The sequence below is a fragment of the Ambystoma mexicanum genome, chromosome 9, assembly GCF_040938575.1.
Source record: "Ambystoma mexicanum isolate Mex_15411 chromosome 9, UKY_AmexF1_1, whole genome shotgun sequence".
Classification (NCBI taxonomy): Eukaryota; Metazoa; Chordata; class Amphibia; order Caudata; family Ambystomatidae; genus Ambystoma; species Ambystoma mexicanum.
In genome coordinates this window covers 657,448,722-657,472,160 of record NC_090931.1, presented here as the reverse complement: position 1 = coordinate 657,472,160, position 23,439 = coordinate 657,448,722, and the positions used below count along the sequence as shown (strand labels likewise).

Here is a 23,439-nt window from a genome sequence, read left to right as displayed (position 1 = left end):
GATCATTCATGCAGCAGACTACAAGGAGAAAGTTGCTTAGTTCAACGCTAAACTGGAGTGTATGCAGGAAACTGGTTTGTCTTGGAAGCAAGACAGCGCAGAGAAACGTTGGAATCCAGCCTTGTGCTGGTCTTCGGTATTAAGCACATTATAAAAGATGATTTAAGATAAGAAAACCAAAATCTAAGAAGCACTGCTTTAACTATAAAGCTAGTAATCAAGTCACTGCCAACGTTTGAAATTGCTCCGAGCTATTTATCTCCTGGATAGGGCCTAAAAGACAGATAGCAAGCTGGAAGAACGGACAAAAAAATGTTAAGAAATAAAGGGAAAACAAAAAAACTAATAATGAAGACATGTAACGCAACAAGGAAAAAGACAGGATTCAAGCGAAACAGTCAGCAAAAGTACAAGACAGAGCAACATAGCACAAGAAAGATGGATTAAATTCCACTGCATTTTAGGGTGCACGACAATGTTTGGGGGAAGCAAGTTAAGCCATCTTTCAGGAGACTGAACTTGAATAGATCCTGGGCCACAACTAACTTCTGGTCACCCAGGAGCTACTTACAGCTCCTGCTCCATGAATTCAAATTTCGACACAACTGTAGATATAGCTAAATTGAAACCACCGTCAGAGGGCATTGAACGTTCAAAATAAAACACGATATGCTTTCTGTGGCATAGATACTGGTTAAACCCGGAATTTAGGTTCATCAAAGCAGCTCCAGCAATAATCGAAAGAGGCCTATAAAACCAATTTGTATAAATGTGTTCACATGGCTTTATTTTTTTTCTACCCATAAAAATGAACATACATATTGCATGCGAATAGTGTTATAATACAATGGCACGTTTTATACTTTTGTTTCAGACCTTTACAAAACATTACCAAAACGCAGTGTTAACTGTTAACATTGATTAAAAATATCCATTTGCAGTATTAACAGGAGTGCCAAGAGGTTCAGATCAGGAAGAATTCTAGACAGGTCAAATATTAGTAGAAAAAAGTTGAACATTGTAGACATGATATTACAATATAGCAGCCCGACTTTAAAGGTTACATCTTTCTAAGAAAAGTGACGCATGGAAGGGGGGTAAAGTTCAATCTCAACAAAGTCTTTAAAAAAAATAAATTTAAAAAAAAAAGGTGTGCGGGGGCACAGTGTATGGTTTTTTTGCACCATAAGGTGCACAACGGAGTATTAACCAGCGAGTATGTAAAGGAGGCCAGTCTGCAACAAACAGCTGGAGTAATGTGGAGCCGGTCAAACTGAAGTGCAACAATAGTGACTCTCAGTGTCAGTTAAGAAGGGCCTTCAAGTGTCAGCAATAAAGGTTTCAGGGATAAAGTGTCAGCAACGACCTTGACCTACGGCAGGTATGGAATGAGAAGAGGCTACACAGTGGCATTGTCAGGGTTGCCTGTCCGACATTCGGTGCCTTACAACAGTGACAAACGTGCATGTGGGCATTGAAGGACACGAAAGAGGAATTCCTTTTAACCACAAACTATTGTCAAGGAGACAAGACATTGTTTTGATTTCTAGACCACCACAAAACACCCCCCCACCACCCACGGCCACCAAAGAACTAAGTGGAAATATTAAGGCCAAATGGTGATTTTTTTTTGTTTACAAACAATAGGGGGTAGGAAGTGAAATGGCATATTTTTTTGTGTTTAGAAGTGGTTCCCAAAGGTTGGGCCACTGGAAACCTCACAAGGAGGCACAAAATACTTAGAAAGGATAGTGTTCATGTAGAGCTCTTCCTTAAAGGGATGATCATATATAACCCTTCCTGGAGAGTAGCGATGTATAGAACCTCTCAGAGGGCATGCAGGTATATGAGACAAGTTGTAGATAATTAGATGGGCCTCATGTCACATCCTTCTGTACACAACCCCCCCAGTCATGATTAAATACTGAATGGTAAAATCCGGCAAGTCACACTGTGAAACAAAATGTGCTGGATACACAACTATAAAGGAAGAGCTTCTGAATGTGTAACACCAAAATCAGCAGAGCTCCCCTTTAAAAAAAACTGCTATGGGAAATACATTTAGCACAAAAAATTAAAGATCTGTTGTAGGGGATACCAGCCCTGGAACCCCATCGAGGCACATAGGTGCTTTGTCCAGCATTCCTTGACCTGTGAATGCTTTTCCCAAATTTCCCATTTGATAGGAGACATACCGACGGTTCCAGTTTCCACTCACTGGATACCCAATAAAGCTTTGTCCTACACTGCAGGCACAATATGCGTTGTTCTAAACCTGACAATTTTGAGATGTATACAGTCTTAATCACGTATTTGAGAGAGATCTGGATGTTATGGGCCCCAATCATGGATTCCTTGAACTTCATGAATACTGTGGCCCATGGCTCGCCAGCTCACCCCACCCCCCCAAATAGGACAACAGACTTTGTGCTTGAACCTTTGCCAACCCAACCCCCTGACGCAGCTGTGCCAACAAATGCACGTTTCTGGATACTTCTCATAAGTTATTAACAGATGCTCTTAACAGATCACACTCATAAGGAGCCCCCAAGGGTGCTTTACTTTTACTCCCATGGAATGTCTTTGAATTATGAAAATCGCCTGCGATGGGTAATGCATTTTGCACACACACAAACCAGAAAACAAGTGTGCGCAGAAATTGTGCAGTAAACCAATTTGCAACATAATTAATTAACAAAGATTTTGCTAGGACACAATACAAAAGACATGTAAACGCCAGCAAACGTGTAAAAAGCAGTTCTACTCAGAGGGAACTCATTTTTACAATGCTCTCTCCTCGAAAGAGAATCAAGTACCTCACACTGGGCTTCTAGCGGGCACGTGCTGCAGGACACGGGTGTTAGTGTCTATGAAAATCAAGCAGACAGTGCCACCCATAGGCATAAGAAAAGCCTTTACAGTGTACTGTGCAGTCATGGTTGGCGATACTGACCCCATGCTATCAGAAAACGGAAGCTTTCAAGAAGGCATGCGAAACCACATCAAAATATGTCCAATTAAAGGAAATACTGCCATCGTGGGCTCCGAATGTGCAAATATTCACTAAGTCCAAATATGTCCTTCTAGATGCAAGCATGTCTCCAGGAACCCACAATCTTTAGCCCACATACCAGGCCTGTGAAAGGCAAAAATGTCAATGGAGTCTGTGCAGCATGGCGTCAGTGCCTGTGCATTTGCTGGTAACAGTGCCCCCACCAAAGCGGTGCAGAGTATTCACCATCTCCAGGGCAGAGTGCCCACAGCACTATCATCAGTGTGTAGATCTACTGTACAACTGTATACCAAGCAAGGAATGAGGTTTGCAGTTAACTATTTTCCAGACAGGGCACCCAGCGTAGTTACAGTATATGGCTATCTTATGCCAACACTAGAATGTGCCTCTCCTTGGTGCCAAATTAAGGGTTTGAATTGTGTTTAAAACATTCGCGTGGAACAAAAGCACAATACATACAATGAACGATAGTATCAATAAACGATCATGTCGGACTACAATAGCAGGTGTATCTCAGACTTTTCCAACCCTATGCCAAAGTAGCACAGCCAGAAGGCACTTTCGCACTGGCGCCAAAACAGGTTTTTGTGAAAGACCTTCACAACGACATCAGATGGCCAACCAGTGTGAGACAGATTCACCGTCTTAAGCAGACAGGTAAACGTCCATTGTAGGCTAGTTTTGCCAGCTACCCTACCAGTTTACCGCCAATTTATGTTGAAAGGGAACACCCTACAACATCTCTACTTCATTGACAAAGCAATAAATCCAATGCAGACTTTGAGAGATCGTCTGAGCCAGTTGACGATCCACAGAACTAACCCAACCGCGGCAAGCCAGATGTTGCCCCAAAACTAAGCAGCCACAGACTTTCAACATGGAAACCTGGAACCAAAGTTAACTAAAGCCTGTTAGGACCCAATTATTTCACGGTTTCCCTGAAGGGGCCTACCGAATAGCTTGTTTTAAGCCCAAAAATGTTACTCTATGCTCTGTAGACACCTGGAAGCCAGACAGAATGACTTTTGACATGTCTTGAAAATGTGCATGCATTTTCAAATAATTATCTTTCCAATCGTCGAAATTTCTAACATTTTTCGGGAAAAAAACTAAATGTATTAATTGTTAAACACACAACGAGCAAATGTTTGGAAAACAAGGAAGTTCTAGATTATGAAGAATCCATGCCAACCCCGTGAATATTCGTGGCATACGGTCTAGGGATTCCTGTAACATCGCTGTAGGAAGTGCCTCTCCTACTGCAGTGTTACAAAGGCCATCTTGTCCGACTTTGGGATGCAAGCAATTTGAAGTGTGGCTTTCTCTCGTAGCCCAGTGTACCTTACAATGACTCATTCTTTTCGAAAGCATGGTTGCAAGCCCACCTTGAACTACATTTCAGTGGAACAAGCGCATCTTCTGGTGCAACTCATGGTGTGCCAAGCCATTTTTGCTCTCCTGACAGAATATTAAGCCTACCACCTGCCATACCCAGACAGGTCACCAGGCCCATTTAACACCAGAGGTGGAAAAAATACATACTACTCCATGATCACCATGGACTCAATTGGTGGTTCGTGGTAGTTTCTCAAAGCAATACTATGGGGTATGTGGGGGGGGGGGGAGGAGTAGGTCCTCGTGCAAACAGCAATGTCACTCTATCCTACCCCTGCATTTTGGCCATAGGAAGAACAGTTGATAATATAAGAATATAATCTCTCCACGTACCCTCCCAGTTGCCAGCTTTCAACCGACAGCATCTTTCAGGTGTATCCAGTCTTGCAGAGCACAAGTATTGTGCGAGTGACGCACATTTTTTAGCGTGCATTGAACTCTCACTCGTATAGCATTCGGTATACAAGAGATTAAATGTGCTTTTGGAGACCATGTGGATAAAATCATATATGGTTCTCATTAACTCAAGACACAATTTTTCGTATTTATCATGGGAAGTCATGGACTAAACCTCAGCATTCTTGAGGGTATTGTATCATCCAAGGGACAAACAACTTGTGGACCCTGTCTAACGTACTCCGACCTCCTCAGTGATGGAAAAAGAGGACATGTGCCACGTTCTGGTAGCAACCTCCTCCTTCAGTGCCTTTGGCTGGTAAAAAGCCATTCCTATTCGCCAGTCCCCAACAAAAAAAAGCGTTCCAATTGTATATCTAGGCAGTTTGGTCCTGTAATGAATTCTGGTCCCCTCACTATTAAACATACTGATTTTCTAACCTTTCTAGTCCCCACGGACAGATGTGCAAAAACGAGGGGGGTTGTGGTGCTAGTTTAGTCCCACCCCGCCACATTTAGCAAGATTGTGGGGCACTCTTACAGAACACTTGTAACCCAGATACCAATATAGCACCACCTTTGCGGAAGCACGAATACTCTGTTCAAATTGTTCCATAGGTGCCTGTGATCTTTGAAAGGAAACGCAGAGTCCAGCCAGCACTCAGCATCGAGAGAAGCGTCTGAACGGCAGTTGGTGGCAGTGAGATTGTTCCTAGGTGAAAGGAATGGCTGAGCCACACTCAGCTGAAGTCCTCGTCGGGATTCTGTTGATCCAGCAGACGCACGTGTGTGAATGGAAAGTGTCCACATTTACTGTTGCACTCCCCTTCCCATTGACCACTAACGTTAATCTTTGTCACCTTTACTAAGTCACCGACCTGTAGGAGAGAAAGAATGACAGGGCTTTAGAAAACCACTCCAGTAGCCACCTTTTACACACACACACTGATCTATAAACACAACGTTTAACAGAAGTCCGCAAAGAGGGTTCAAAAGTCACGTACATACACACGGTTAAACAGGGAAGCTGCTGCCACACAAGCACAAATGGATGAAAGGTGGGCTCTAGATAAGGGGACAAGAACACGTCACAGGAAGGAAACAAACACCTGGCTAACAAAATGGACGGAGAAGGCAAACCACTAAATAAAAGGGATTGGGAGACCAGCCGTGGACAGGAAGCAGGCCCACAAGTCGAACGGTGACCAGACCGGTGAAGGATAGAAAAACATCTGCAGCACAAGTACAAAAAGGCAGCGTTTCTCACAGCGTGGTAAAGGTGGGGCCTCTCAGGACTACACAAATACCACATATGGGCAGATATGAAAACGTAACCCTCACAAAACGTCAAGCACATTCATGCAAGGGTGAAATAAGGGATCACAGTAAAAGGATGCACTCTCCAAAGTACTTTTGTAGTTCAATGCGAAAATTAACACGCGTAAATTCCACCCGTTCATTGTACAATTTTGCATATTCACAGCTTTCATAGGCCAGCTAAATCAGATGAAACAGACCGATAAAGTGTGCAGGCAGGCCTGAATAGCACGCAAAGGGCAAACACGAGCTAAACTGAGGGCGACAAGCAGACATGCATTGCAATGGACACTGTACAAAACTACAGCAATCCGTGGTTTCAGACTGCACTCTGGCCGACCTGAATTGACACTTTAAAATTGGGGGGCGGTCGCCACATTTGCTACAATCAAAAGAGCACAATGAAACTGTAAATACGATAAAGACGTGAATGTCGCGGCTCGGGGGTATCTCTGGACCCCTCTTCCGAGGCAATGTTTTCCAAGTGCCCTGCTATTCCAGATGGGGAGCAATGCCAGTGGCCACGATTCATTAAAAACATTCAAGACATCATTCCACTTTTGCTGAAGACAGCCCGAGCGGGAGGTGTCGTGTACATGGTTCTATTGTTTACCATTGCTCTTAAACACCATGACGTTGAACGCCTCTTTTAGGCACAACAGAAGTAGGCGGATTCACTTCCTTATTATGCAAACATGAGGGCGTATTTGGTCGGTGGATTTGATTAGTGATCTTGGGCCGTCTGAAATTGCAGGAGGCTTCATGATTTTCTTAAATCTCCTTCCTCTGTTCAAAATATCTCACTTTAGTGTTGGTTAGAATGAAGCACCGGGTCTAGCAGCATATTGCCGCTAGATACCTGCATCATTAGGGTTATGATTAATTGTAGTAGAAATATTACCAAAACATACACTGGGGGCAGTGTCAACCTATTGACACTTGCACACACTTATTGTATTCTTTTGTATTAAGTTGCACTAAAAGTCATAAGAGTGCGATTATTGCCACAGCCCATTTCCCCCCCTTTCCAACGTGTATTTATTGGCATTTTTAATTGAACAATCAACAATGAAAACGTCCCCCCCACCAACCTCCTTGATTTTATCAGTTTGGTGAAAGCCTTTTCAGAAATCTGCTCTTGTTTGCTGCTTATATTCCCGAATGCTACTATACCAAACGCTATGAATTTAAATATTTGAAGTGTTACATTTTAAATACTGTACGCTTTATTTGGATGTTAGATCATAGCTCTTTGAAAGTGTGCTTTAATGTTTTTTTACCACCGGGTGTGCTTAAAGTTTCTCATCCGATACAACAGCTTTTCCCTACAAGACTAGTCAACAGTCAAAACGATAATCGCAAGTGGCTCTTCACAACCGGCATGGCATAGCTTAAACTCAGAATGTGTGTGGAATGCTTTGTGCATGGTAGAAAAAGCCACCTTTAGTTTCCTCTAAAGCGTATTTAAGATTTTTTATTTGGGCTTAGATTTGCCAATTGGGCTCAGAGCGCGCACACCGTCACTATACACTGTTCTGCACTACAAACTTTGCTGCTCAGAAATCCTGTGATGAACAGTGGATACAACCTCTCCCCAAGCCAGCTTAAAACTAAGTTTGGTCAGAGTTAAAAACTGACTCCCCAGTACATCTGTGAACAATAAGTGTCCCGTACCATTCTAAATGCTTGCAAGGGACATCATCCTCCTCCTACACAACATCATACTGAACTGTAAGACCATTAAAGGAATTTCCTGAGCCGGGTAGACTCATTCTTCAATATTGCCCCAATGTGTTCGAAATTAATTGTTGCATGGTAAATACGGCTGAATTCAGCCAGTACCATTTGATCGATTGAAATTGAAGCAATTTGGCAATCAACACCAAACATGGTGAGCCGGGGTGTCCCCTGCGCCCCCTGTTCAGCAGCGATTGCCTTGGGTGTAGCCGGGGTGACCCCACTTGAGGGCTGGAAGTAGGAGACCAAAAAAATAAAAATAAGGGGGGGGGGGGGAGCAGACCCTACGGCATTGGATCCGACTCATGGAAGAGGGCCGGACCTGCCTCTGCAGGGTCAGAAGCAAGCAACAAATTAAAGGTAACTGGGCCAGGGAGCAGTGTATTAGGGGGGGGGGCAAAGTTTTGCCGGATTTGGCAGTGGCAAAATTGTCCACAGTCAATTCTGGCACGAACAACTCTGCCACGGTCAAATCGCATACATCCATTTTTCCAACTTCAGTGTGATCCAAAGAGAATAGCAACATGGTGCTTTATCCCCATGGCTTTTTTCCTTGCTTCCTTTTAACAACGCAAATCACGCTTACCGAAGACCATATGCATGTCACCTGAAGCCTCACTATAACAATCTGTGTATTCTCCAGAGTGCCCAGAAATCCTGCCAGGCAGATTCCTAAGCACACTGCACCCTCTCTAAATCTGCTTTGCTGGCTACCAGCCACTTGCCTCTTCCATCACAAAACCTATCCCAGCGAGACAAAAAAACATTGACCCCCCATTTTTCAGTATTTTAAAACCGTGTACATACTGCATCCACGCAATAAAACTGCATCCACGCAATAAAACAAGAGCAATGCCCTAGCATGAAAACCAGGCAGGTTAGGGATGCAAAGGTTGGAGGACAGTTTTATTTCAGTTCACAATGTTGCAAGTTGGACACGTCCAGTTTCTGATCTGAAATATATAGGGCCGCCTTGCTTCCCAGAAAGTCCCTTATCCCCCAAAAACGCAGACCCTTTCGATCAATTAGGCTACAATCAGTTCTGTGCTGCAACGAGCTACAGGAAATCCCCCAACAACTGGAATGCCAGAGAAAGCCAAGAGATCCACAAAATATAATGAATCACGCCCCCCAAAACCTTGTTTCTTAGCATACAAGGGACAAGAATGGGGCAAAATGCTGGAGTAGACCACCAACACTGGACCACCATTTTCACCCCTTTCCATTGGACTGCTTACTCCGAACACAGGTCATTATGCACCCCATTTGAAAAAGCTATGCCCCCAACTTTCTCTGAGGCTCAACACTTTCAACCACCCCTCTTCTCCCTGCAACCTTGGGCTTAAATCAAATCTGCTCTAGTTTGGATTGCCTCCTATGTGGAAGACTGAGCCTTAAAAAGCTTCTGGAACCCTCAAGCTACTGACTCAACCCCTCTTCCCGTCAGCATCCTCCAAGCATCAGTCCTTGGAACTCTGCTCTTCACCCTGTGTGTGGATGAATCCACTACACTTCTGCCATTGGAAGAATGCTCACCCTTTGGCTTTCACCATCAGCTTTTTGTTGATACTCAATATTGTTCTACTTCCTCTCCTCAGCTACGTAGGAGCAGCAATTACTCACTGGACGACTCTCCCCTTAGCATAAAGGCTAACTCTTCAAAAACTAAGTAATCATTCTCTCGATTTCCAATGCCATCATAGCAAACCCATGTGCTGTCTGTAGGTAGAAGTGGGGGAGTAGGTAGGTTGTAGTTAGTAGCCCATGTTGAGGACTTGCCTGGGGAGAGTGGGGGGCAAAAGAGAGGGAGGGAGGCCAAGGAGTAGACTTGAGCCGAAGAAAATCGACAGACGACGTCTGAAGTCAGAATTGATACCTGCCCCGAACAAGGAGCAGGAATAAGCGCTTGCGTGCGAAAAATAATGTTGTATACGCCCAAACTGGCCACTCAGCGCAGACTGGCGCTGAATAAAAGTGACTCTTTGGACTGGACAGCACCCAGAAAAGCTGGTCAAATCGAATTTTGCAAGGATTGGAGGATTACTAACCTCTAATAACCTGCAACATGCAACGAAAAGTGGGCAACGGTAGGGCCCTTCAACGAATCATAAATTCATAAATACACAGCCAGCCAGCGACTAATTCTCAGTCTGGAAAGAAGACTGATAAATCGGATGGCCTCATTCATTGACGCTTCCTTATAATCAGCTTAACACAGCTAAAAAAATGGAAGTGTCCAAAGTGCATGAGCATATGCATTGGAAGAAACGTGCAAGACAACACCCACACGTCTCATTTACACCATGTGTCCTGAAGAGGGATCCAAAGGAGCATAGAAAAGATATTGGTCCATTTATGTGTGTCCTTTGCATCTAGAAACACCAGATTGTATAGACACCAAACCGGGAGAGATATTTTATACGTATTGGTGTCAATAAGCCTCACACAGGTGTTACTAACCTCACATGAATTATACAATTGCCTTCAAATTGTGGAAGGCAGACAATAAGATTTGATTGCGTTTTTTAAAACAGTTGGCAAAATATGTTGGATAGAACACTTAATCAGTGCATGCTTTTATGTTTTTTTTGAAGGTTTAATTTTTTTAACAAAATGTAATATTTTCACAGACCTTGCGATTCTGCTAAAGCAATGCATAGCAGTTTTCCAGTTTGCAGTGGTGATTGCAAAGGGCGATTAGGTTTGTGAAGTGGGGTTGTGGCCGAGTCCAGTTCAGAGGACATGGAAGCAAGCTAAATGAACAGGCAAGGAGCAAGTCATGGCACAGGTTTTTTAAATGTGTTGGTATTGCATACTTTTGATATAGTGTTCCCTCATTTTATTACGGGCTTCTAATTCCCATCTTGTAGGTTGCTGCCTCCGCTTACCCCACCATATCTCTTGACTTTCTAGGTTCTCTCTGATTTGTATCGTCCGTGTTGGCTTCTCCGTTGGTTCCACCGTTCCATTCCTTTACAAACTCTTGTGTCTATCCACTTTCTCTGCTCTCACTTGCAGAGATGAGAAGGTATAATTCCTGCTATTATTGGTTTGGCTAATTTTTGAAAAGATAAAGTAATTACCTTGTTATGCCCAAATTAACCCAAACCACCACGCTACACTCCTTGCCAGCACAATGGACTTTCAGGCTACCACAAACCAACCAAAGATCTTGGGAATAGTTAAAACTGATCAATATGTACACGCACTAAGATCGAGCTGTATAAAGGCTAAGCTGCAATCATGCACATCTTACAACATCTCCCAAGCAGGAGCTGCTGACGGTCCAACCCGTCACACCCTCAAAGGCTCACAGCTGAAGCAAGATGTGTCAAAACTCCCATAAAGCACCCCACAAAGGTCCACAAGAATAGCAAACAAACCACCAGTCGCGATTTTTCAAACGATTAAAATAAATAGTAACACTCTTCCTAGATCACAACCAAATTGTGCCGACTGGGGGAGATGTCACATTTAGCAATGTCTGTTCATTAACACAAATCCCATCGAGGACAAGTTAAGGGTTACTACAAGCACCCACACCCCTCGGCAAAAAAAATAATGAAACAGACATTCACACACACTGGCAGCATGATTTTCGAGACATTTCAAGCACTAAAGGTTTTGAATAACTGCAATAAAATCATGTAACGCCTGTTCAAACATTCACTCGTACAATTTGCTCCATCAGACAACTGAATACTGATCACACAAAGGCCCCTCTGTCACCTTTACTCCCATACATACAGCATAACAGTTAGTGCTAATTTGGGTGGGAAACGACAGAACCCAAGAGAAATCAAAGAGTAATAGGAGTAAAAGGAGACAAGGATAGCAACGCATCAGAGACGAGCACATTCTTCAGGAAAGACATTGTTTGACCCATCAAAAGCAGCTGATAAAGATGTGCTCGTGGAACACGAGAGGCCACACTCACCTACTATCTATGAGCGACATGGACCTGGGGTCATACGACCTAATATTCCTACAGGAGACTTGGCTGACTGAACCACCCTCAATGAGGGGCTTTGAACTTATCCTGGCACCGGCCAAACAAGGGCGCCTAGGAAGACCTTCATCGGGGCTACTGATCGCCTGTAAAAACGATTGTGGGATCAAACTGGAGGAAACTTTGATTAGCAACTTAATGATACTGATGGTCAAGGCTTCATGGTTTCGCCAGACAAACAACAAAGCAGCGTATGAAAAATGCACATTAATAATAGCTAACACCTACTGGAACCCAGCCAGCACGGAAACAACTGTTTTCTTAGAAAAAAGAGGCTGCAATAGATGAGGCACTGGCAGAGCACTTGGTAAAATACTTCCTGATCTGCGGGGATCTGAATGCCACCTGTGCAGGTGAGCAGAAACTGGAAAGAAACAAGTACACGGCTCGATAGGTGAACAGCTGGGCAAACTATGGACACAACTGATGGAAGCGAGAAACCTACATAATCTGCACAAAGCTTTTCCAGATCCAAAGCGTCCTCAATCATGGGAAAGAAATGTGTCTAAGGCCACAATAGACTACATTTTAGTGACTGAACCCATCCTGGCAATAACCAAATCTTTTGAAATAACACGAGTAAGAGCCAGTGATCATAATCCCCGTCGACCACCTGGGAGTCACTATGTCCCCTGAACGACTACATGGAATTCAACATTACCACAAATGTGCAGGGAAATCGACTAAAACTGACAAGTGAGTCCATTACTGACATAGAAAATAGATTCAGCTCTAGGTCAGAGAAAATAGGCGTAAATAAAACAGATTATATTCCTCTCCTGACAAAATACAAAAAGACGGCAACTTCAAGACAGACAAGCGGTAACCCCACAAGACACGTGTTTGATAAAACATTGGTTGAGAAACGTCGCAAACTTCGAAAAATCCAGTGCAGAGCAAAACTTTTAGCAACATCGGCGGCAGTAAAACACTAAGTCATGGGTAAAAGGTCTTAGATCGATTCTTAACCAGAAAGATGCAGAAAACATTCTAAAAACCAATAAGTGGAAGAAACACAAGGGAATTTTGGAGCACCCTGAGATCCACCTATGAAGTCCAAGAAAACTCCATAATAAAAGTGAGATTGGTGAAACAACTTGGACAAAACATTCTAAAAGGACGTACCTGGCTCCAACAACTTCAATAAGGGCATTAACAGATCATAATTTAGATCCATGGGCAAGCGTGGACGACCCAGAGGAAATCCGACTAAAGATCTCTGGCTTAAAAACTCAAGAGCGCCAGGTCCCGAGGGATCACCAACGTGGATTTAAAATCAAACCAAAAGGAGTGGGCCAGTCTGAGTAAAATTTTCAGAAGATGCACGGATTTGAAAACTATACCACCCTCATGGAAATCTGCAACAGTGTTACCAATTTTCAAGAAAGGAGACAAAAAAGACCCAGCGAATTATAGACTAATTGTGCTTCTCGACGTAATAGGAAAAGTGTTTGGTTTGATGCTTCTCGACCGCTTCAAGATCTGGGCCTCAAATGCCCCCTGCGACGACCCCCGCCAAACGGGATTTAAGAAAAACAGGGGCACGGCGGCGAACATATTTATGCTGAACGTGCTGAAAAACAAAGTATTGGAAGGAGGTACAAGAATCTACGTCGCTTTCATCGACCTTACTCAGGCCGTTGACCGCATAGACAGGTCGAGTCTTTGTTCAAAATTGGAAGCCTGGGATTGTCTGGCCGCTTTACTGAATCCAATCAAGGCCCTGTATACTGAAACTGACATTCGAACCAGTTTGGACCAAAATGGTCTTTTGTCATCGCCAATTGTAACAGCATGAGGTGTGAAACAGGGGTGCCTGCTGGCGCCGGCTCTATTTCTGGCATTCATTGGTGACAACGATGAAGACACTGAAATACGTTCATTCCCACCAAAAAGCTGCAAAACGCCAATAACGAGGCTTCTCTATGCGGATGACCTCGTCCTATTGGACCATATGTCAAAAGGACTCCAGCGCAAATTAACAAACCTACAAAGCCACATGGAAAAAAATTAATTGGAAATCAACGTAAAAAAAACAAAATTTCTGACATTAGAAGCTTCTTCGAGAAAAAAAGAAAAACCGAGTAAATCTGGAACGAACACCAATCGAAAGAGTACTTGATTTCAAATACCTAGGAGTTACATTCGATTCCTCAAAACAGGAGAAAGTGATGCAATTAGCCTTAATGACCAAAGTCAACAAAATGGCAGCCCAAGTCAGACAGAAAAAGTTCGGCAGATTCTCGCTAATTCCAGTACGAGAATTCTACAAGAAAAAGGTGATGCCAACTCTAACATATGGAGGAGACACAATGATCAATTTACCATCAAACATCTGGTCAAAAATGGAGGCGAAATTTTGGAGGAAAGTGTTGATGCTACCAAACTCCACCCCGGGTGCATCAGCGCTAATGTCATACAGGAAATGTCGGATGGCGGAGCCCTTTTCAATTTACAATCTTGTAAATCAGGAAATAGAAAAAAACACCAGCAAACGGCTCAAACTGGAAAGAAGAGAGCACCAAAGTGTTGGAAAGGATACAGGCCGATGAAGAAACATTAACAACCAACCCAAAGAAAATACTCACAAAAATAAGAGCTCGACTGGATATCAACCCTGGAAACAGCAGTAAAGAACAAACTAACTACACACCTGCCCCCAGTACTAAAAAAATAACAATCTACTGAGTGAGGAACTTCTTGAGTGGGGATCTCATAAGGTGTACTCTCGCGACCCGTATGTTAGTGCTATTAAATTTGGCAATGGTTTTCTTATTTTATTATTTTATTCTTGTGTCGCAAGGATGTAGGTCAACACGGAGACATAGAGTCCCTCAGCTCCGTTTGTAAAGTAAGCAGTAGTTTGTTTGTGCCTACACCTCTTTGCGCCAAATTTCTGATGTAAATGAATAAAAGTACGTAGTCAAGTTTCTTCAAGTATATTTTCTTAATTTATTTGATATATGTTCTGCCCATATGGATGACACGTGTTTCGGCGTTCCATTAGCGCCTTTTTCAAATCCGGGCTGAATGCAAGCGTAACATGTAATAAAACTACAAAATTCTCTTGCTCATGCCTCAAGCATCGGGGGTCCTGTTTTGGTTCTGGTTCTTTATGAACAAGGATTTGCCAGAACCAAAACAGGACCCCCGATGCTTGAGGCATGAGCAAGAGAATTTTGTAGTTTTATTACATGTTACGCTTGCATTCAGCCCGGATTTGAAAAAGGCGCTAATGGAACGCCGAAACACGTGTCATCCATATGGGCAGAACATATATCAAATAAATTAAGAAAATATACTTGAAGAAACTTGACTACGTACTTTTATTCATTTACATCAGAAATTTGGCGCAAAGAGGTGTAGGCACAAACAAACTACTGCTAAAAAAATAACAAACTACAAGAATACATCAAGAAGTTTCCATCCAGGAAGGGGAGGGACCTGTTTCTACGCGCCCGCCTAAATTTGCTGCCGACAAATGAGATCTTGGCTATCAGAGGCAAGGACTGAAACATTTCTGCCACTTCTGCAAGACAAGAAAAAGACAATCCGTCATCTACTTCTAAAATGTGCTGCAAACCAACATATAAGATAATGATACTCAAGGCCAATTTTCTCGGATGAAGATATGTTGGTCTCGTTTGATTGGAGGTGATAAAACGAGATGGCAAATAGCTATATATAAAATACTGGAAGCCGTAAATTTGCCGAGGCTACAGACCTTAAACGAGGGCACATTTTTTTCTTTTTTAGAGAGCCATGTTCTTTTTCTTTATGAAAAACTATGACAAAAGCCTACTTTGTAAAAATCTTTTGGATTAAACACAAATAAAAAAATGTATTAAAAAAAATAAAGGAGTAATTTCACCTGATGGTGCCCGTTTATCCACCACCTTAGGTTACCTGCACAGGCGTGACCCCGATGAGCGTTTAAAAAAAACTGACCTTAAATAGATGAGTGCACGGCATTAGTTTCTCAATGTACGGCTGCAGGGAACAAGTGCAAAAGGAGTGGGAGGTGGAGCAGGGAAGTACTGTCTGAACAATTCCAACTGTTAATCAATCCAACACTCAATTCTTGCATTAAGATGGACTAGATTACATTCAAAACGAAATACGAAGAACCAGCTGTAAAATCCCTTCTGGCATACATTTACCAATAACATGTTTTCGTCAGCAGCATTGCCAACATGCTTTATCATCTAAAAGGGAAAGCCCTCCCAAATGATATTTTTCTAGGCTGTGCCAATTATGTACCTCCAAAGCCAAGGCTGTCTTGTCGTAGGCATTGGGGACTCGCTTCTGGATTACCCTGGCATAAATAGGCCCATTCTGGAGATTAGGGAGCGGAGTGTTGATGCTGGGCTGGGCATAGGGCCCTGGCTCTGTCCCACCCAGAGGCTGCAGGTGGGAATTTTCCTGGTTACCTCCAATCGGACTTTGAACTGAAGCAGGCCTGTACTTCTCCACATAAGGAACGGGTATCATTCCCCGTTTTCCATCGTTGTCCTCTGCATTCCACCATTGCTCCTCCGGCTTGTCTCGAATCTTCAGGATGTCCCCTTTCTTAAAGGGGAGATCCTCGTCGTCATTACCATTAAAGTCAAAGAGGGCACGCACATACTCTGCTTCTTCCTGTCTCAATGTAACACCAGTCTGCAAAGACTTTGCAACAGGTTCAATCAGCGTGGTGGTGTCCAAATAGTGGATTTTATAAAATTCCAGCAAAGCAGGCAGAGATTCAAACTCTTGATCCCCTATACGGAACCGCTGGGTGTTTGACCCTAAAACAAAAAGAAATGAAAATGAACAGTTGCTGGTAGCGCAGGAGAACAGCAGGACATTAAATTGACCAATACACACACGCACGTTAACCCACCCCTTCTATTGTTTTATGTCAATGTAGTAAATAACCCTGTGCATTACTTAACTGCTTTTGTTTTCAGGACGATGCAATTCTTTACAAAGCCCTGATGTTACACCACAAACCTTGCTCTAAAAGCAAAGAAAGCGTGCCATCTTTTTCCACAAGAAGTAAGACCATGAGCATTGGCGATACCTGCCACCATCTAGATAAGAGCAAAAAAATCCTCCAACTATGAAGTAGAAAACGCATGCCCACTGAAAGAAGCAGACACTTAACAGCGGTTGAATGTGTACCCATATGTGGTCACCGAGACATGGTTCACGGCCAGCTCTGTCACGAGTTTTGACACTCTCCTCACCGACGGCTACAAGAACCTCTCTGCACCCAGGTCCAACCGTTCCGGAGGGGGTGTAGCACCGATCTTCCCCAAGTGGAGTCCTGCCTGTCATTCCCACGCAGGCCTAGTCCTCTTTCGAATGGCTTGACTGCAGGCTCTCTCTCCAAGTCATTCAATGTGGCTACTATCTATCAGCCACGCGGTCAGATCTCCGCCTCCCTCTCTGAATTGGCAGATTTGACAACCCAACTCCTTCTTGGCGACTTTAAAATCCACTTGGATGCTTCCTGTCCTTCCCCTGCACTTTTTCACAACCTCTGCAACTCTCTCCCTCCCCATTCTCCCCTCGGGATGTCTTCCTTTCCTCCGAGCTCACCCTCCACACCCCTCAGGCAAAGCCAACACCAGCACTGACACCCACATTCTCGGTCATCCGACCCATGAAGCGGGTGTCAGCAGAGGCGTTCGCTGCCACTTTCGCAATCTCCCCCCCATGCTCCACTCTGCTATATCTGATACTCTATGTTCTTGCCCCATCATGAGGATCTGCTTGAAGCCCAAAGCCAAGTGCAACTCCTGGTACGACCCAGACCTCGTCGCCCTCAAACGCAAGTGCAGGGTGGCTGAGAGGAAATGGCATGCTTATGGTTCATCCTCTGAAACTGGCCTGTAACCGGCTCCAAAGGCAATACTGGCTCTCTGTCCACACCAAGAGAGCTCTCATCCATGCCTGTCTCTGCAGCATCTAACAACGCGGCTGAACCATCTGCAAAAAACTGGCCAATCCTGCCAGAGTGTCTACCTCTCCTGTCCCTTACCAGGCCCTCGGCAGAGCTCCGGCTTCTCACTTGATCTCTAAAACTGAGGACATCCTGTACTACCTGCTTTCCCTCTCCTCTGGCCCCTTCTTCAGCCACCTCCCCCCCATCCTCCTCCACAGACTAGGTTTCTAGACAAGTTCGATCTATGAAAGTCTTGTCAAACCAGGTTCATCCCTGTCCCTCCAATACCATCAAGGACCACATTGACTCCCTAGCTCATGCTCTGGCCGACTTCTGCAACCACTCCTTAGCCACTAGAGCATTCCCATCCCCCCTGAAGTATTCCCTTGTGCACCCTCTTCTTAAGAAACCCTCTGCCGACCAGTCATGCCCAGCTAACTATCGCCATCACTCCTTTCGTGGGCAAACTCCTGGAAAAGCTGGCCATCTCCCAGCTCAATCTTCACACTGAATCTGTTGGTTGTCTTCACGATCATCAGTCTGGGGCTTCAGAGCGGCCAGAAGCACAGAAACTGCGCCTCTGAACATCTGTGAAGACCTGCGTTCCATCCTTGATTCCAACACCCCCTGCAGCCTCACCTTACTTGATCTCTCTTCTGCCTTTGACACAGTCAACCATCTCTGTGATAACCTGGGTATCAACCGTCAGGCCCTGGCGTGGCTGACTCCTTTCCTCTCTGACCGACACTCCGAGGTCGAACTTGGATCCTTCCTCTCTATCTACCTGTGGTGTTCCGCAGGGGTCTAAACCTGACTGTTCAACCAATACCTGGCACTTCTTGCCAACCACAATGCTGCTCTCTGCCCCAACTTCCAGTGCTATGAGGACGACGCATCTTATTTTCAGGCTACCTCCAGCCACCTCTTTTTCACTCATCTCCGACTATCCAGGAGTGGTGTGCCACCAACGATCTCTACCTTAATGCCAATAAGACAGATTCTCCTCATCGGCACACCCGCTCCCTCCTTTCCTGTCAACTCCACACTCGCCTCACATCTGACATCTCTAAGAAGTCACACTACCAGCTGCACCTCATCAGAGGTATTCTTCATTTCCTCTCCTTCCCCCAGAAGCTCGGTCTCCAGAGCTCTAGTTCTCTCTAGGCTGGACTATTGCAACATCCCCTTTCTAAATCTGCCTGCTTCTACTCTCCGCCCTATGTAACTCATCCAGAACAGGAAAGCAAGATTTGTCCTTGGCCTCAAGCCCAGGGGTCGTATCTCTCGGGGACCGAAATCTCTTCACTGGACACCAGTGGCTGCGATGATTAAGTTAAAAAGCCCATGCATTGTCCGCAAGGCCTTCTGGGGCCTCAATACCTCCAACTCTCTCCCTAAATATCTTCCTTCGAGCTCTCCACTCATCCGCCTCCAATGCCCTCAGGGTTGGTCGCTTCTCTAAGCAACGAGTTGGTGGTAGATCTTTCTTCGACTGGGGCCTCCCCGAAACTTGAGAACTATCTCCAGTACCAGAAGCACCTCAAAACCTTCCCCTTTGCTTCTTTCTCTCCTTCTCTCCCCCGCTGAATTCCTGAATTACCTTGCTACCTCTCGGGCCCAAGTCACCTCCCGCACCCCAGTTGCACACATGCACTGCTTCCCTGGCAACCCCCCCACCTGGGGACGGTGTTCTCTATCCTTACGGTACCTCTACCAGCTCTCGACACTTGATGTTTGCACTTGCCACAAGCTAGCAGAATTTTTTTGTCTATTTATCCCATGTACTGCACTGTCCCCTGCCCCCTCCGCACTTTCCACCTTCCAGTGCACTTGCGCGATCTGATGGACACCTGGCCTAGTAAGTTCGTTGTCCGTCTTCCCTCTGTTGCCCCTCCCTTGCGGCGTCACGCCTTGAAACACTTGTGTAAAGGCACGTTATAAATGCCATACCATAGAGCAGCGATATATGACAGGATTCTGCAGATGAAGTCTTACTATCTGCAATAACAAGTACTTCCCAAATAAATAAGGGAGGTCACTGGGGCCTCCCTAGTGAAGCTGCTGCATGAAAAATAGGATTAAAAAATGTGCACACTAATGACCAGTTTGAAAACCTGCAGGGCGTATACGAGATGCTAACAGTTGTCATTTAAAGCTCAATTAAAACTATTATGTGGCAGTAAAGTTATGTCTTGTCTGAGGAATAAAAGCCCTTTTCACTAGTTGCTCATAATACATGAAGCACAGACTGAAAGTAAGCATTAGAACAGATGTAAGGCAAAATGTGCCATTTATGGCCAAACAGGTTTCCTCACACAAAAATCCACCCATCCCTCTGTTAAACAAAAGTTAAAATTGTTAGGATATGTGTTAACTTCTCACCTCATCAACCACGGAAAGCGATCTGACTTCCCCCGAGAAAGGCATGGGCTGAACAAAAATTCTAATAAGATGTAAGATCAATGAACCAAAGCACCCATTAAAGCATTGGTCTTCAAACTTTAGGACAGGGGGCACCCCTGAGCAAAATGTGGGTAGGCCTCCCCTCGCCCCCAAAATTCCACATTGACAGTAAGGCCAAATGGCCATGGACCCTTTTGCGACATCACAGCACCCTACTCCCAGTATAGTCCCCGATCTCATTCATCCCACTCTTAACCAGTCCCTGGGCTCTCCCCACCCCTACGGACACTGGGCTATCCCCACCACTACCCCCTGGCTCCTGCCCATCCGGCTCCCACCAGAGCTGGCTCCCCCACCATGCTCCCAGCACAGTCCCGGGGCCATATTTCCCCAGATATGCCATAGCAACTGAGCACAGCAGAGGAGCCCAAACCAATTAAGCGGGGCTCGGGAGTTGACCCCCTGCAGTTTCTTTAAATATTGGGTCAAAATGTAGCATTTTAAAGCTTACTTTAAAAAAATGGGTAAAAGTCTAACAGTTTGCAATTGGCGCTGGGGGGGGGGGGGGGTAGCAGGAGACAGGCATATTTTTTACTGGACATCTATGGTCGATGTCCAGTAAAGAAATACCACCCCTGCCCCCTGGGCTCCAAAGCACCCCAGAAGGGGAGCGGACTTTGGCAGGTGGGCTGTGCAATAAAGGCATTTTTAAAAAGCTGCTGTACAACCCCCACTCCTCAAAATAACCAAAATCAGCTCCACAGAACACAAACCGCAATATCATTCACACGAGCATCCATCACCATACACTCTCATAACACAAGCATACAGACATCCATGAACAGGAATCAGGAGGCAAGAGCTTCCTGCACATGTGCATGTAGGGACATGCGCGGGGCTGCTGAAATGCCCCACTACAGGCTGCTGTCTGTATGTGCGAGGAGGCACAGGAGCTCCCCCTCGCACATACAAACATGCAGTTCCCAAGCGAGCATTTCCAATGAGCTATGCAAGGCCACGAAGCAAAACACCCCCAGGCTTGCATGGCTCAGTGAACATGTGAGGCTGTGGAAATGAACTGCAATGCACAAACCAAAAAAAGCAAACGGCTAGGGTGGGCCAGTGGGTCAAAATAGGCCAGTTTTGTGAGTTACTTCACCATGCAGCTAGTAGTTTTGACCGTTGTAGCTGAATATTCTTTAAATATCACAATCTGTTTACATTTTAGCAAAAAACACACCACTTGGTACTATTGAAACAGTGTCACTAAAGGAATTAATTGCCATTTGAAACTGTGGGCCGCAGTTTCAATGGTGCCCGAGACAGTTTTATGCTCTAGTTTGACCCCACCCAGTGAGCCACCCCTGCCAATTTCCCCTATAAAAAAAATTGAAAAGGAAATTGTACGTTTTTGGTTTCTTTTTAATGTCAGGCTGGGCTCCAACAAGCCCCCTCTTCTTGAGGGGGCACACCCCACAGTTTGAAGACCACTGCATTAAAAGAGGTTATCAGCTGAAAGATCAATGGAGTGATAGCTCAATGGTACTTAAGGGAATCTTGGGGGCGACTCAGAATATATGGTCACAGAAAAGTGTGCGAGCTCTATATCCAGCAGCAGTGACAAAGAGTGTAATCTTGTTAAATCTACTTGCGCCCCAGGTATTCCCCAGAGGATATGTGCATCTCTTAATACATTTGGGTGGAGAATGTGTCGCGTTGCCTGGGCTCTCATTACTCAGTACCCGAGGCATTTGGGTCCCATGCCTTGGTGCATGGTTAAGTTGAAGATTCGGAGTCAACTAATTGGAGCTCATGGGCTAGGAGAACAGTGCAATGTTGCAGCAGTGACCTGGACTGCATGCATCAGGTCCCTGCAGCAACATTTGTTTTGCACGGATGAGGGAAAAAGACAAAGTGAGTAAATGCTGTCTGGCATGCTTTTAATTGTGCACCTTCCCAAAATGCATAGTTTAAATGTATCTCTAATGGCTCCGTTTATGCTGGTGAATAATGTCAGCGCAAACGCTGTGGTATTTGCATGGCGCAGGGGAAGGAAGGCGGCTGCAACTCAAATTGTGTTCCATCGCTCGTCGCCATCATACAAATGATTAAAAATGTGACATGAACAAAAGACGTAAAAGCCTTACTTACTCAAAGCTTTTACGCCTTTCATTCAAGTTACGCCACAATTGACGATGAACTCCATTGTGTTCAGTAAAGAGGAACATTTTTTATATGCCCGTATGACTTGGTTAGTGATGGTGAGGATCCACGGTGGATGGGCGAAGGCGCGCTAGTATCCGGCAGAGTTTATGCAACGGAAGGGTGCAAGAATAGAATGTTCTAAAGTAAATGGAAATACGGTGCATTAGGTTTTAAAAAACTGGGATGAGGTAATGGCCAAGATACAAAGATACGGGTCTGAGAAAAGAAAAGCGGCAACGTAAAGCGCAATAAATTACAAGTGAGATGTGCGCATCTCGCCCTCCCATCGCTGAAGCATTCGGGTCTTCTCCAGTACCCACAGATAGCATATCTTGCACCCCTATAGAGTACAGAGCCATTGTGGATAACGACTTGCTACCCTCCCCGTGGTATTTGAGCACGTATTATTCGTTCCATGATCCAACAGTCGAAGGAAGACTTAGAAAAGTTAAACCGCACTGTGCTGTCTCGTCGCTCCCTTCACCACGCAATGGCACCGGAAAAGAATGGGCTCTGCAAAAGTAGACACCCCCCGGGAACCATACTCACCTCCCCGATTGATGATGTAGTGGGACACCCTGGAGTTTTCCGACACGGACAGCACATAGTCACCGGGGATAGTCGTCGAATCACGCACCAAGAAGGTTCCGTGGCGCTGGCCCTGTAGAAGGCTTACAGCTTCGACTCGGCTCTGGCGTCCCCAATACCAGGCCTCACGGTCTTCCGAGTCGAAGTGGCCGGACATGGCGCCACCGCCCCCCGAGCGCAGCCCGAAATGGCGGCCGGAAGCGAGGCCTCACCTACCGGAAGTGACATCACTCGCAAATGTGCCGACCAATGAGAGGAGGCGCCGACCAAAAAGTCAGAGGACAGCGACTACGTCTCATCATCCAGTTCCTGGGGTGGACAGAGTCCTGAGCCTAGAACCGTGATAACGTAAGCATAATCATAGAAAGGGGACGAGAATTCAAGCTATAAGAGGAAGTCGATGTGCAGATCTCATGCGAGAATAAAATGAAGAGAATGGGACGGGTC

At 45.0% G+C, this 23,439-nt stretch overlaps 1 protein-coding gene across 1 annotated transcript; it reads right to left on the bottom strand.

Moving 5' to 3' along the window:
• Positions 1–760: 760 nt before the first annotated feature.
• CRK (CRK proto-oncogene, adaptor protein) lies at positions 761–23,219 on the bottom strand. Its single transcript, XM_069615432.1, has 3 exons — positions 22,954–23,219; positions 16,128–16,654; positions 761–5,682 (listed from the first exon to the last, which is right to left on the bottom strand). The coding sequence occupies exons 1-3, from the start codon at positions 23,147–23,149 to the stop codon at positions 5,545–5,547; spliced, it is 861 nt and encodes a 286-aa protein (XP_069471533.1). The 5' UTR covers positions 23,150–23,219; the 3' UTR covers positions 761–5,544.
• Positions 23,220–23,439: the final 220 nt, after the last annotated feature.